Here is a 16,597-nt window from a genome sequence, read left to right on the forward strand (position 1 = left end):
AGTTTATAAGCCTTTAGCCAGGCTACTTAAGAAGAAAAAGAGAAGAAATATATTACTAATATTAGTAGTGAAAGAAGAGATATCACTACAGATCCTATGGACATTAAAAGGATAATAAAGGAGTACTATCAATAATTCTATGGCCACAAATTTGATAACCTAGATGAAACGAACCTATTTTTTGAAGACACGGTTTGCCAAAACTCACACAAGAATAAATAGACAATCTGTGTAGATGTGTATCTAGACCTGAATAGGCCTTTGTATCAACAGATGCTGAAAATCATTTGACAAAATCCAATACTCGTTCATGATGAAATCTCTCAGCAACCTAGGAATAGAGGGTAACTTCCTCAACTTGACAAAGAACATATTTATTCCTCATCTTGATAAAGAACAAAAGCCCTGTAACTAACATCATACTTAATGGTGAGAAGCTTGAAGTTCTCCTGCTATGATCAGGAACAAGGCAGGGATGTCTGCTCTCACCACTGCTTTTCAACACTGTACTGAAGTCCTAAGTTATGTAACTGGACAAGAAAAGGAAATAAAAGGTATACAGATTGGCATGGAAGAAATCAGACTGTCTTTGTTCACAGATGACTTTAGTGTCTGCGTAGAAAAAATCCTCCTGGTACCAATATAGTGATTTTAGCAAGATTTTAGAATACAAGATTAATATACAAAAGTCAATCACTTTCCTGTGTACCAGCAATGAACAAGTGTAATTTGAAATTTAAAGCACATTACCATTTACAATAGCACCCCAAAAATGAAATACTGAGGTTTAAATCTGACAAAATATGTACAAGATCAATATGAGAAAAACAATGAAACTCAGACAACAGATATCAAAGAACTAAATAAATGGAGAGATATTCCATGTTCAGGGATAGAAAGAATCAGTAGTGTCAAGATGTCACTTATTGCTAAAACTTGATCTATAGATGTGATAAAATCCCAACCAGAATCTCAGGAAGTTATTTTTTTTGGATATTGACAAACTGATTCTAAAGTTTATATGGAAAGGCAAAAGACCCCAAACAGCTAACACAGTGTTGAACGAGAGCAGCAAAGTCAGTAGCCTGACACTACCCAACTTGAAGGCTTACTGTAAAGCTACAGTATTAAGACAGTGTAGTATTGATGAAAGAATAGACAAATAGATCAGTGTAACAGAATAGAGAGCCCGTAAATACACCCACATAAATATAATCAACTCATCTTCAACAAAGGATCAAAGGCAATACAATGGAGAAAAGATAGTCTTTTCAACAAATGGTACTAGAACTGGACATCCACATGCAAAAAAAGTAATCTAGACTAGACCTTACATCTTTCATAAATGGATTTTAGACCCTAAAGGTAAAACACAAAACTATTAAACTCCTAGAAGATAACATAAGAGAAACCTAGATGACCTTGGGTATGGCCATGAATTTTTAGATTCAACACCAAAGGCATCATCCATGAAATAAATAATTGAACGCTAAACTTTATTAAATTAAAATATTCTCCTCTGTGAAAGACGGTGTCAAGAGAAAAAGAAGACAAGCCACAGACTCGGAGAAAATATTTGCCAAAGACCATCTAATAACTGTTACCCAGAATATGTGGAGAACTCTTAAAATTCAACAAGAAAAGACAAACACCCCAATTAAAAAAAACCAAGGACCTACTGTATAGCACAGGGAACTATAGTCAATATCCTGTAATAGCCTAAAATGGAAAAGAATCTGAAAAGTAATACATATATATATATATATATATATATATATGAACCTCTGTACATCTGAAACTAACACAACATTGTAAATCAACTATACTTCAATAAAAATAAAAGGGAAAAAGACTTGAAAAGACACCTCACTGAAGAAGATGACATGTAAGCTATGGAAAGATGTCCAACATCATAAGTTATTAGGGAATTGCAAATTAAAACGACAGTGAGATACTACTATGTGCCTATTCGAATGGCCCGTCTAAAACACTGACAACACCGAAGGATGGTGAGGATGTACAGCAGCAGGAACTCTCATTCGTTGCCGGTGGGAATGCAAAATGGGGCAGACACTTTGGAAGACAGTTCAATAGTTTGTTACAAAATAAACATACCCTTACCAGGATCCAGCAATCTCTTCCTTTTCCACTCCTTCTTATTTACCTAAATGAATTGAAAAGTTATGTCCAGACAAAAACCTGCATACAGATGTTTATAGTGACTTTATTCGTAATTGCCCAAACTTGCAAACAACCGCATGTCCTTCAGCAGGTGAATGGGTCGACAAACCACGGTACATCAAAACAATGGACTGTTATTCAGTGCTAAGAAGAAATGAGCTATCAAGCCATGAAAAGACATTGAATACATATTACTAAGTGTAAGACACCAATCTGGAAAAAAACACCATATTGTATGATTTCCAGCTATATTCTGGAAAAGGCAAAGCTATGGAGACAGTAAAAAGATCAATGGTTACGTGAAACTACTTTGTATGATGCTACAATGGTGATGCATGTCGTTATGCATTTGTCAAAACCCGTAGAATGTGCAACTCCAAGAGTGAACCCTAATGTAAACTCTGGACTTTGGATGGTAATGATGTGTCAGGGTAGGTTCATCGTTATAACAAATGTACCATCTGGTAGGGATGTTGATAGTGGCGGAGCTTGTGCGTGTTGGGGAACTAGGGGGGCGAATGAAAATCTCTGTAATTTCTACTCAGTTTTGCTGTAAACCTCAAACTGCTCTAAAAATAAAGTTTATTAATTTTTTAAAAAGTAAAACAGAGTTAGAAGAAAGTGAAAATTAAATGACTCCATTTTGCCTGTATATTTAAATATCTTTCCCTTATGTTTCTTTTCCAAATATAAACTCAAAATTTGTTTACACACAAACATTAATAGTAATCATACATACCAAGGATAAACTATAACAGCCTATTTAATTCACATGTGGTTGAAATAATGTCTATTTTCAATGAAAAGTAATATTGTCATAACATTACTAATTGAAAAAAAGTGTATTTTAAAAATTTATCCAGAATGCTAGGTGTCATTAGAGGAGGAAGAAAGCAGGTATTTGTAATAGTTTCTTACGCTTGTAAGCACCGAAAGGTTGGTAGCACCGCTTTTTTATCCTGCCAGTTTTCACTGCAAATTATTTACTTTTTTGGGGAAATATATCACTAGTTCTACCCAGATAAAGGAATTTAATGGGATGAAGATAGAAATTGGAGAAGAAAGAGAAGGGGAAAAAAGAGATCTTTTCAGGAAGTGGAAATATGAACTAGAAAAGATATAAAGAGGAAAGTAGCTTTATAAATAAATGAGATATAATGTAACTGACTCTGGGCTCGTTTACTCTAAAATCCTCTGCCCTGCCACATAAACGATTTATATTCTGTAATTTCCAGCTTCCTTCTGTCCTCTCTTCACAATGAACACTACTGTTAAGCCAGCTTGTATTCCTGCCTTGTGTACCTCGAATAGTTTCTGTGAGGACGTAGAGTCAATGTGAAGACTTGTGAAGTTCTGAGACAGAGGTCACAATCCTCCCAACATTGTATTGGCTTACAGTGTTTTACGCTTGAATTTGCTGCCTTGAAGGAATTGCCAGTGTATAAAAATTGGTATGTTTACATAAACATCTGGATATTTCCATTTCTTTGGGAAGTTCCAGAAATCTGGCAACATGGAGTAACCTTCTCCAGTGGTACTAGACCCTTTAGATAGGATATGCACTTTCTCTTTCACTCTGGTCCTTGTCACTCCTGGTAGGATTAGCAACCCTTGGTCAAATGTCAATCATCATTTATTTTATAATCTCTCGCTTCCTTAACTGAAATGACCGGCCTTGATGTTTGTTGACATTTGGAGATTTCAACTCCTGTTCTTTGAAAGTAAACGCTGAGATTGATAGCGCTAGTAGAAAATGTTTTCAGGGCGTAAAGATAAGGATTGAAGAAAACAGATGTAAAACAAAGAAGAGGAAGTTTATTGAATAATGGAATTGACTGATATGCCTCTGAATTTGTTTCTCAAGGCAAACATGTCCCAGGTAAGACAAGTGGGACTGCTGGCTGCTGGATGTCAGCCATGGAACAAAGATGTGTGCGTCGCCAATGGAGACAGGTTTGCGTACTGTGCTACCCTGGCCATCTATATTTATCAGGTAAAAGAATGCTGATTCTTTGCAAGTTTTCCTTTTATCAGGTAAAATTACTATTTAATTAATACTTGAAAAGCTTAATGCTGTAACTTTATTGATATTTTATTGTATATTTTGTTACTATTTATACTATGTTAGTTTTACAAGTCAAGCTTTTAGAAAATGCTCATATCATAATATTAAATTATTAGCAAATTCTTAATTGATTTAGTAATCCTATTTTGATGCTATTCATCAAAAAGAATTTCTTCAAGACTTAAAGTTCCTGTTTTATGAACGGTGAACAAGTAGTTCTTAATTCTTTTAAGCTATATTCCCATATAAATAAATGGAATTCATTTGTCCATTTATTTCAAACCTTGCTCAGTAACATGTGATACGAGAAAATAGTCTTATCAGTTGAAGAAGTGAGTAGTCCTTTAGAGAGCCTTCTATTAAAAATAGTGCAGTTGTAACATATTTTGAGATAGTCTTGGGATAAACACCTTTATCACTACCTTTTCTCATGTGCTGGCTCCATCCAGACATCTCCTATCAGTCCCCAATCTACACAGCCAACGGCCTTCTGAATTTTTTCATATAGAGGTGCCATGAGCACCATAAATCCAAGTCCAGTTTTTCTTCTTAAACCTGGAGCCAGTATTTCAGTGTCACCCACTAACCATTAGTCTAAACCACAGATGTGAGAGTTATCACTGACTCCCTCTTCTACTCACGTCCTGCACCCTAGGTAACCAGGACCGGTTCTGGTATTTTCTACCTTTTACTCCCTTCTTCATATCCTTCTCACCTAAACTACCATAACGGTTTCTTAATATTCTCTTTGCCTCTATCTTGACTCCCTCTAACTTATCCTTCAGTATAATCAGTCATCTATAATGCAGATCTAAACTTTTCCGTCTTCAGTCGCTCCTCATTCCTTAATATTAACATCCAACCTCATGGTATGACAGCCTTTCATGATCTTCCTGGCTCCGTCTCCCTGGCACCTTGTGCTCCAGACCCTGAGATCATTGCCTTTTCCAAAACTACTCAGACTCTTTTGTATCTTGCCTGTGCTTGCACTAATTTTTCAGTTTGCCCACATTGCCTGTCCAGAGACGTTTTCTCATCTTTCAGATGTCAGCTCAAATGTATAAGCTCTTTTCTACATTCTGCTTTTCCCTCGTTCTTAGTGAAGGACCTTATGGAATGGATTGCGTCCCTACATGCTTCCATTGACCAGAATGGGTCTTTCTCATCTTTGAATCCTCAAGTTACTGCACACTCTCTGACACTTAGTAACCATTTAGTAAATGTTTCTTCAATTTTTTTATCTTGAAATGCCAACTCATTTCAGTTAAGAGTGAAAAAAAAATTATTGCTTTATTCTGGAGTAAAAGTTCCTTTAAATTGCTAATAGTGTTGCAGTTTATTGAAAATTGGAGAAATAATAGCATTCATCTATAAACCAATTAAGTTTCCACAATGCTAAGATTTTATGTAGTCCATTTCTCAAGATTGAGGAAATATCTAGCAATCAAAATGCAATTTCAATATAACTCACATCTTTTTTTCACTTCCCATTCCCCAGAAGACAGGAGCAAGCCTTCTAAATGCCCCTTTTGTTTTGCCATCTACCTCTTTACCACCCTATGTGTGTTGCTAAGCTTCCTCTTAAGAAATTTCTCCCTTAATCTTTGGTCCCTATTGTCTTGTCTTTTACTTCCTCCTAAAGAAGAATTATTTATCAGGCAGGGAAAACTGTTCCTCTGAGGAGTCAGGAAGGTAAGAAAGTGGATGAAGGCGAAACCTAATTTTTTTAATGTTTGCATATATCTTGTTTAATGATGACATTTTATGACTTGAATACTTAGGAAGATTAAGCTAAAAGTATTAATCTAAAAAACCTATGAAGAAAGTTTGCGTGTTATTAAAGACTAAAACAAACTAAAAATTACCCTGATTTAGAAGTTAATACAAATAAACTTGGGTGACAGCAGTTAGGATTTTACTGCAAGTATACGGTTAAAGAAAGGTTGGTGTAGTTAATAGTTAATATGATAATGAGTTGAGTAACTCTTACGTAACACTGTGAAAGGTTTGTTATGTGTTAAAGGGAAAAACCAGGTTCAACAAAATGACATATACAGTATATACATCTCAAACATGGTAAAACTGATAGAAAGATGAATTGATCCACTAATTAATGGCACATTTACAAAGAAAATAGGAAAACTAGGCTATTCCTTTTGTCCACTTACGTATAAAAACACAACATAATGCCCCTTCCGAAAAGCAATAACATAGAACAGGTCCAAATGATACCATTGCTCTGCAAACTTTGGACATCTTAATAATGTAGTAATGAGCAGCTGGCTTATTTAACCTACTTTTTTTGACTCAAATATAAGTTAAAAATTTGCAGAAAAAATATCTTAAGAACAAGGTGTTTTTCCCTCATAAATAGAGCTATGGAAAATAAGTCTCTGAATTATTATGCATATTTAAATGTACATTTATTGTTACTTCTTTTTAAAATTGGTATGTTTAATTTCAATTCTCTTTTATTTTTTTGAAAAATGATTTCTTTCAAATTGAATACATTTGAATTCACTTGAAAGTAGACCAAGGCTTGAATTATGTTCATATCTTGTTATTAGGTGTACTAATTTTCATGTATGTAGCTTTTTAAAAATAATGTGATTATTAATGGAAAGTGTATTACATAGAAAGAAGCACTGACATGTTTTATTTATATATTTTTTAGTTGGATCACCGTTATAATGAATTCAAACTTCACGCAATTATGTCTGAACATAAAAAAACAATCACAGCTATCTCTTGGTGTCCACATAACCCTGATCTGTTTGCAAGTGGCAGTACTGATAATTTCGTGATCATTTGGAATGTTGCAGAACAAAAAGTCATTGCTAAACTCGACAATACAAAAGGTATACCTATAACTGGGATTTATTTTATTGAATGAAAATAAATAGAATGTTACATGTGAATTATACCTCAGTTTTTTTTCTATTATTTCAGTAAGCAAAATATTTTATTTCAATTAGCTCAAGTTTTAAAGTAGTGTTTTTCAAGCTTTCTAATGGTCATCTATATAAGAAACACATTTCACATCATGACTCATTACTGTGTATGTGCATGTGTACAAAACTGAAACAAAATTTCATGAAATTATCAGACTTAGTACACCGATCAATTAAAATCATAGTCAAATTTTATTAGTATTTAAATATAATATTAAAAATTCCAAAATAAATATAAAAATAATAATTAGATACTATTTTCTCAATGAGACAATTGGCCTTGCTTGAAACATACGAAGAGAGTATGACGCATGTAGTCACTGCTCTGCTGGGTTGACTTTTTCCTGTATTTTTAGGTCAAAGTAGAAAGTTCTAGTTTATGCAAATAGATCTTTGTGAATGGCATAATATCATTACTTTCTTTCTACCTAGCATCTTACCCCATAATGATGATGAAGTTAAATAATCATTTTTCTGTGTTAAATGTCATAATAATTCAGTTCTCTTTTTGCGTGCTGAGTGTAGCTCAGTTACGGATTATGTTTTTGAAAGCTACTGCTGGATATATTTTCCATATTCAGCCTTTTCTCTAAAAAATACTGGTTGTAACTTTGAGATAGTAAACTGAGACGTGACAGTGTCACACACTTTACTTTTCACAGAGTTTCTTTATACTATTCTTTTCAGTGCGTAACAACAATATTGAGAAGTCATAGGCAATTGTATTTAAATCTTGCTTCCAATATAACAAGAATGATGCCTTCTGGAACCTTTGGATATGTTCGACATAGACTGAGTACGGCTTTTCCCTTGTCTTTTCAAATTTAGGTCGTTAGGAATGCTGAAAACACCCGAAAAACACACCAATTTTGTTATGTAACTTTTGTCCTAAAAAATATTTACCAAATATATTCAGCTAGGAAAATGAGCATCTCCTTCCCAAGCTCATATACGCTGCTTATTATTTTCACTTGCAGCGACCAATGAATTTCAGTATTAGACAGTGAGTAGTTTGCTTCAATCTCTGAGCAAAATCTTTTTAAAAGTCATCTATTCAGTGAGCTTCCATTAATGTAAGTAACAGTTTTCCTTAAGGTTTTCACTACTCCAATGAGAAAAAGCCAAATTAGGTTTGGTACAAAGCTTTGTGGTGCATAAACAGTGGTTAATAACCTCAATCAAGATTTCATGTTTTTCTGGTCATAGCCATTTCTCCACCAATCACAGATCCTACGGTTTTACCAGTATTGTTTATATTGATCAACAGTGCATTTTCCCACTACTTTAAATACAGCTTTGTGTGAGATTAATTTTAAATAACACAATAAATACTCCTTAAAATTCTTTCCGTATTTTATGCGACATAAACTAAAAATGTTATACAATGCCATTGTGCTTATAAAGTTGTCACACAAAACCTATACTAGACTATAACTGCATAGTAACATTTTCTAAATGTTATGCATAAGGACAGATTAGACAGCATATTATGGTACCATTACCTAGTTTGTCCACTGATTTGTCATCAAACACCATATGCATCACATCCATTCATCGTGGAAGAGACTTTTGTTCATCAGCTGTGTGCACCATAGCTTCCTTTGCCACTGAACATGCAATTAAATAAGACTTTTTCATTAACATGTGTAGAATGATTAAATAATTGTGGTAACAATTTTGATCAATTTTATATATTTTTCCTTTTTCTGAAAAATTTCAGGGTAAATTCCTTATGTTTTCAAAGATCTTAATTTGAAGATTGAAAGTTTTGATATTTTATTTGCAAAAATTATGAATATTTTTGGTCATTTTTATTTAAAATAATCCCCTTTGAAAAGGCTTAGACTCCTTTTTTCTTTTCAGAATCCAGTTTAAACAAAGTAGAAGTTTGCATTGTCAACCTTAAAAAAAATAAATATTAGAACTTCCACATTCGGTTGTTGAACATGCCTCTGTATTCTTTTTACTTCCTCATTCTTTTTTCTTAATATTAAAAAAGTCACTTAAAAGAAAATTAGTATTACTTTGTTTAAATGTAAAAGGTTAAAAAATTGTCACCAACCTGAAAAATGTCACACTTAATAATACACTTTCAGAAAAAAGAAAACAAAACAAAACTGTTAACAGTGGAGAATAATACTACCTGCCTATCTCAGAATATTGTTGGGAGAATTAGATGAGTGGATATTTGTAGAGCTCTTAGAAGTGCTTGTGTGTGACAAGCCAGTATAGCAGTGTTTTCTATTATAACTACAGGACATCATTTCTGGTCCTTTCTCTTCCTGCTGTGCTTCTCAAAACACACATTCTGAGAGCCATCATTCCAGTGGCTTCCTTCAAGTGGGCTGTGGTGGTTTGACCCATACAGCATGTCTTATCCCTTATTGGGAAAATTCTGCTTCTGTTAATGTATCTGAAAACCAAACAGCTTTTTTATTGGCCTTATTTGTGTACTCATTCATTCATTCAGTGAGTATTTATGGAGTTCCCATTGTATGTTAAGCCCTGAAACAGTTTCTTTTTTTTCTCTCTTTTTTTTAAAACATCTTTATTGGAGTATAACTGCTTTACAGTGGTGTGTTCGTTTCTGCTTTGTAACAAAGTGAATCAGCTTTAGCTTCTGCCTCTTGGCACATTGTAGGCTGCTGACACAAACTGAATTTACGGTCAATGAACAACTTTCAACCCTGTGTCTTTGTTCATAGCATTTCCTCTTCCTGGGAAATACGTCTTGACCCACGTATTGAAACTCCGCTGTTCCTTCAAGGTGTAATTCAAATCCAGTTTCTTTCCAGGGCAGTAGCCCAAACAGTCACAAACTCTTATACACATAAAAATCATTTGGAGAACCTTGTTAAAAATAGATTCCTGGGCCCTAACTCCCCACGACCTGATATGCATATTCAGTTTGATGATTCCGATTCTGTGTCGGGAGATTCACAGTCTGTCTCCTGAGTCATAAATTTACCATAACATTTATTTCATCTATTATTTATTTGATCACAATAACAGGAGATCAACAGTTAACTTTCGTATTTTGTCTTTTAGTTTAAAAAGGATTTTTACACACATCATTATTTTTTCTTGCCCTAACTTTCATGTGAAACAGGTGGTCAGCTATTTTTAGTCATGTCTCTTTTATGTGAGGAAACAGGTTTACAGAGGTAAAGTGGCTTGTTTAGATCATCCGAGGCAAAACTAAGACTTAAATCCAACTCCTGATAAGAAGTAGTTTGTAGTGTTAATTTTGTTGTTATTAAATCCTTATAGGGGCTTCCCTGGTGGTGCAGTGGTTGAGAGTCCGCCTGCCGATGCAGGGGACACAGGTTCGTGCCCTGGTCCGGGAAGATCCCACATGCTGCGGAGCGACTGGGCCCCTGAGCCGTGGCCGCTGGGCCTGTGCGTCGGGAGCCTGTGCTCCGCAAAGGGAGAGGCCACAACAGTGAGAGGCCCGCGTACTGCAAAAAAAAAAAAAAGAAAGAAAATCCTTATAGTAGCATGCAACTTTTCATAAATGTAGTCATCTCCCCAATTTATACTTAAGATCCTTTAAAGCAGGAATTGTCTCCTATATTAACTTGTATACCTAGAACGCCTAAAGCAGGGCTTATACACAAAAACTCAGTAAGAATTTATTGCTTTAATATATAGTTTTCTGAAAGAAAGAACTCTATACATTTCTTTGAGTATGTGAAGCATATGATCATATTAATAGTTTTAAACCAGAAACTAGGTACTTTTTCATCATAGAAGTACCCTGCATATGTTCCCTGCAGCCTTTAGGGTTACTTTATAGATCAAATTTCCAAGTAAGAAGGTAATATTTTTTAATAATGAACACAGTCTTGTATTTTAGTTGTTGTAGAAAGGTAGGATGCAAATAACATTCAACGGTACGATCTTATGCCATGTTTCTCTACTGTGTATCTGTATTTAATTTATTCCAGGGACGCCTGCCTCTCTCAGCTGGTGCTGGAATGCAGATGACACAGTGGCGTTTGCTTCCCAGAGAGGCCCACTGTTCCTCTGGACCATCTCAGGACCGGACAGTGGCGTGACTGTGCACAAAGAAGCCCATAGCTTCCTGTCTGATATCTGTATATTCAGATGGCATACCCAGAAAAAGGGGAAAGTTGTCTTTGGTCATATTGATGGAAGTCTATCAATTTTTCAACCAGGTAAGAATTTTACTAGTCAGGTCTCTTAAATTTTATTTTTCTCAGCATGTATAATTTCTTATTTACACAGCATAGAAAGATAACAGTATTTTAATTTTTAAATAATAGTTGTGCAAATATTATCCGGCACTATGCCAATTCCAAATAACCATTGGAAGTAAATCTTATTTGTGAGGCATCGTAGTACATTTAACTCAGCTCTGCGGATTTTACTTTGAGTTAACCCCTGTCAGGCATTTGTCCTGCATTTTTACTTTTTAAAGTCAGTTGTTTCATTCTGCGTATTTACTAAGAAAATGGCCTGAATGACAAAGGACCTACAGCTGGATTATAAAATAACTTACTAATACTACTCAAAAATATTTTCCCACCTGTTTGTAAAATACCATTTAGTTGTCACAGCTCCTTAGCAAAGAGTTTGAACTTGGGATAAAAAGGAACAATAGGGCTTCCCTGGTGGCGCAGTGGTTGAGAGTCCGCCTGCTGATGCAGGGGACACTGTTTCGTGTCCTGGTCTGGGAAGATCCCGCATGCCGCAGAGCGGCTGGGCCCATGAGCCATGGCCGCTGAGCCTGCGCATACCGCAAAAAAAAAAAAAAAAAAAAAGGAACAATAACTCCTTGTAGCCCTATTAGTTAATTAACATGGCTCAGTGGAAAGGTCTGAGAAATTAGTTTATGTTTATTTTTAAAATTTAAACAATAACAAAATATATAATAAAAAATTGAAAAATTAGATGAACAGTTCTCCACTTATAAGTCAGCACTGCTGACATTTGAAAAACGTGCTTTTAGCCATTGGTATCTGTTGATGGATGTGACTCCTGGTTCACTAGGTAGATGGATGAAAGTGCTGCTTCAGGATTAGAATAACTACTTTCACAAGGCGTATTACATTCAATTTATCTGAAATTAATAGAAGAAAGAAGAAATTGAAATTGAACAGAACAGTGAACATCCAAATCTTTTCTTTCCTTAGGGAATGATCTTTCTAATGTTAAAAAAAAAAGCTATATAAATTATTGATAAAGTCAGGCCATTTTATTTTATTTAAAAAATTTTTTTAACATCTTTATTGGGGTATAATTGCTTTACAATGGTGTGTTGGTTTCTGCTTTATAACAAAGTGAATCAGTTATACATATACATATGTTCCCATATCTCTTCCCTCTTGCGTCTCCCGCCTTCCCTCCCTCCCTATCCCACCCCTCTAGGTGGTCACAAAGCACGGAGCCCATCTCCCTGTGCTATGCGGCTGCTTAGTGGGAACTAGCTATCTATTTTACGCTTGGTAGTGTACGTATGTCCATGACACTCTCTCACTTTGTCCCAGCTTACTCTTCCCCCTCCCCATATCCTCAAATCCATGCTCTAGTAGGTCTGTGTCTTTATTCCCGTCTTGCCCCTAGGTTCTTCATGACCTTTTTTTTTTTTTTTTTTAGATTCCATATATATGTGTTAGCATATGGTATTTGTTTTTCTCCTTCTGACTTACTTCACTCTGTATGACAGACTCTAGGTCCATCCACCTCACTACAAATAACTCAATTTCATTTCTTTTTATGGCTGAGTAATATTGCATTGTATATGTGTGCCACATCTTCTTTATCCATTGGACCATTTTATTTTAAATACATTTTTTTTTTTTTTTTTTGCGGTACGCAGGCCTCTCACTGCTGTGGCCTCTCCCGTTGCGGAGCACAGGCTCTGGACGCGCAGGCTCAGCGGCTATGGCTCACGGGTCCAGCCACTCCGCGGCATGTGGGATCTTCTCAGACCAGGGCACGAACCCGTGTCCCCTGCATCGGCAGGCGGACTCTCAACCACTGCGCCACCAGGGAAGCCCTGGAATATTTTTAATAACCATAGATACTAACGGGCACATTCAAATACCTAATAATTACTTAAATAGCTGGTACAACTTAGGTTAATCATTTTCCTACCTCTCTGTGGTTTGTAATGATCAGCTGTATTAATACTCATTACTATTTATTTTATCAAATAGCAACTTTGAAGATGCTTATTTTGGGAAAGAAGAAGCAAGCAAACTTTTCTTGATGGTTATTGCAAAAGTTTGATAAAGTCAAATAAGAGAAGCTTCACGTGAACCTTCTATGATCACATATGCAAAATATCTAAATAAAATACTCCCTATCTAAGAATAACATATTTAAAGAATATGTTCTGACGAGTTAACCTCAAGCCAGAAACTATAAGATTTTTCAATTAACTTTACAATTATCTTATATATACAAGGAGATCTACTTTTTCTGCTTTTATAATCTGATACATTGAAAAACAGTATGTAACGGAGACATTGCAGGAAGAGCTATGGTATCTTTCAATAGTGTTATTTTTAAAATAAACACTTCTTCAACGTTTACAGTACTTAGGAATAATTGGTACTTCTGTTAAGGTTGTAATCTGTAAACTTAGTGTTTCACTGCCTTTCTTTTGTGAATGAGAGAACTGTTTAATTGGAGTCCCCGTTGGTGCGTTAGCAAAGGCCTTTTTTTCCGTATCGCCGGCGTGTATATATTTTGGAAGAAATAAGAGGATTGTTTGCTGATCCTTTTCTTCACTTAATCTCACTTGTTTCATCTCCCTGTTTTTCTGGCTGCCTCTTTGTTCTGGTAGCCAGGAGTGAATTATGATACGACAAGTGATAGGATGAATGAGGACGGATGACAATAAACATCGGTATGCTGTTTATCGTATGCCCCACTGTTTGAAGCACTTCAAGCAACTAACTCGTTTACTCTTGAACAAACAAACAAACTCTGGTATCGTTATGTTCTCCACTGTAAAATAAAAAACTGAGCACACAGAGATTAAGTATCTTGGGACTAGGATCTGGACCCAGGCAGCCCTCCAAAGTCTGTGCTTTTAGTCAGAACACGTTGTTCTTCCCTTCGGTAAACACCTCCCTATCCCTATGCTGTTGTAACTCAGTGAAATTGTAGTTGATGACAAGATGATGTATATTATTTTCCTACGTCTTTTTCTTACAGCTTTTCAGTAACAAATAGAAAAACATGCAGGGTACTGGGGATTGCCAAGGCAAAGCAGTCCAGTACGACTTTCATCCTTATGGCAAACTCTAATTCCCCTGCATTCCCTTGTCAGTTATGACTTCTGCATAGAAATGCCAGACTTGTATTCCCAGGACTCTCAGAGATCAGTGGTATGCAAGGAGAAGGTTCATGTGATCTCAATGATTAATCTTATTTTGGAAATTTTGTTTAAAATCATGCTCTTTACATTTTAATAGGTAGTAAAAGTCAGAAACATGTTCTGAGACCTGAATCTCTTGAAGGGACCGACGCAGAGGATCCCGTTACAGCCCTGGAATGGGACCCACTGTCTACTGATTACCTCCTAGTGGCTAATTTGCATCGTGGAATTCGCCTAGTAGATTCGGAATCACTTTGTTGCATAACAACATTTAATTTTCCCGGTGCAGTGGCTTCTGTGCAATGCTTGGCCTGGGTTCCCGGTGCTCCTGGCATGTTTATAACTGGAGGTAACTTTACCCTACTCCCAGAGGTTTAAATATGTGTATATTCTTTAACTGAATCAGGGAGATTGTACTTTCATTGGTTAACTTTGTGTAAAACTTATTAATGCCTCAGACATTGTTATTATAGTAAATACCTCGTTTACTTTATTTACATAGTGCATCATCAACACAAGGACAAATAAAAATGAAAAGAAGGCCCGGTCTTCCAGGCTTCTGGTAACATTGGAATATATTATAGATGTACACACATGTGTGCCTGTCTGTGTTTGTGTGTATACAAAAGACAAAGGCAGTTCAATTTCAGCCATGGCAGGGTGACGGTAAAAATACTGGCTAGAAAAACAGTCTGTCTGGGTGAGGAGTCCGTTAGCCTCACTGAGGATTTTGACAGTCACGATTTCCTAATCATAAGAGAATTAGCAGAACTAGGAAGTGATGGGGGATGGGAAGGTGGGGAATTTAAAATAGTCATTAGGAATTAAATGACTCTTACCGTTTACTTAGCTTCGGAGAGAGAGAGGTCTCTGAAGAGACCGCACTTTCAGCTACTGTATAAATACTTCCCATATTTGCTGAGTGTAAAATGAAAGACAAAGAATCTTTATCTTTTCACCATTTTTAAAGAAGTCTTTACTTCTTTAAGCACTTAAAGTGCACATAGAAGTAGATGGATTCTTCTAGATGCATCTTCATTGCCTTTAATTTCACAGGATATAATTAATGATAGGTATATATTAATAATAATATATCTATTATTATCATTATTATTGAGCTGAGATTCACATACCATAAAAACTCACCGTGTACACTTAAAGTGTACAGTGTAGTGGTTTCTGTGTTCACAGAGTTCTACGACCATTAGCATCATTTAACTCCAGAGCGTTTCCTCATCCCCCTAATAAACCCTGGACCCATCCCCATGTCACTCTTCGTTACGCCCTCCACACCCCTTAGTCAGTCCTGTGTGTACGTAAACCACTAATCTGCTTTCTCTTTTGGTGGATTTGCCTGTTCGGACGTTTCATAGAAGCAGAGTCATTCAACATGTGGCCTTTTATGTCTGGCTTCTTTGACTTAACGTAGAGTTTTCAACGTTCATCCGTGATGTAGCATGGATGAGTACTTCACTCCGTTTTATAGATGAATAATATTCCATTGTATGGATATGCCAGGTTTTGTTTATCCATTTATCAGCAGATAGACATTATCTTGTTTCCGGTTTTGTGTGGTTATGAATGCTGCTGGGAACATTTGTGTGCAGGCTTTATGGGGACACATGTCTGTAATTCGGTTGGGTGTATAGGCAGGAGTGCAATTTTTGGGTCATACGGTGACTCTGCATTTAATCATTTGAGGAACTGCCAGACTCTTTCCAGAGTAGCTTACTAAGGTAGGATTTTTCAAAGGAGGGGGCTTTCTAATTAAACTTCAGGTATATCAGGCAGTCCTTGTTTGGCTGCAAGTGAGCAAGGAAGCAGTTTACAAGCATTTCGAAAGGTGAAGGATTACTTAATGGTAGAGGTGGAAAGTTTTCTGTGGCTGGCGCTCCTAGAGCAAGTGTGTCCCTGGGGTGCTTTTTTGTGGTCACATTGTCATAAAGATCTTTGTCGGGGAAGCTTCCAAGGCAGGCAGTCTCTCACCCGAGAAGGGGATTTGGAACAGAAAAAAAAAGGCAAAACGTGCCAAAAATGGAAAGGATGAAT

The 16,597-nt window shown here is 36.0% G+C and overlaps 1 protein-coding gene across 5 annotated transcripts in view; it reads left to right on the forward strand.

The window, feature by feature from the left end:
• The window catches only part of WDR17 (WD repeat domain 17), a 67,186-nt gene that overhangs the window by 7,077 nt on the left and 43,512 nt on the right, over positions 1 to 16,597 (forward strand). For 3 of the 5 annotated variants that reach the window (XM_065899801.1, XM_065899802.1, XM_065899803.1), the window contains exons 1-4: positions 4,052 to 4,174; positions 6,921 to 7,104; positions 11,145 to 11,375; positions 14,646 to 14,897. In XM_065899801.1, coding sequence (XP_065755873.1) covers positions 4,052 to 4,174; positions 6,921 to 7,104; positions 11,145 to 11,375; positions 14,646 to 14,897 — 790 coding nt within the window. Of the gene's footprint in view, positions 1 to 4,045; positions 4,175 to 6,920; positions 7,105 to 11,144; positions 11,376 to 14,645; positions 14,898 to 16,597 lie in introns of those variants that run through there. The other 2 variants (XM_065899799.1, XM_065899800.1) reach the window with 1 other exon arrangement.

Source organism: Phocoena phocoena, chromosome 21, assembly GCF_963924675.1.
Source record: "Phocoena phocoena chromosome 21, mPhoPho1.1, whole genome shotgun sequence".
NCBI classification, from domain to species: Eukaryota; Metazoa; Chordata; class Mammalia; order Artiodactyla; family Phocoenidae; genus Phocoena; species Phocoena phocoena.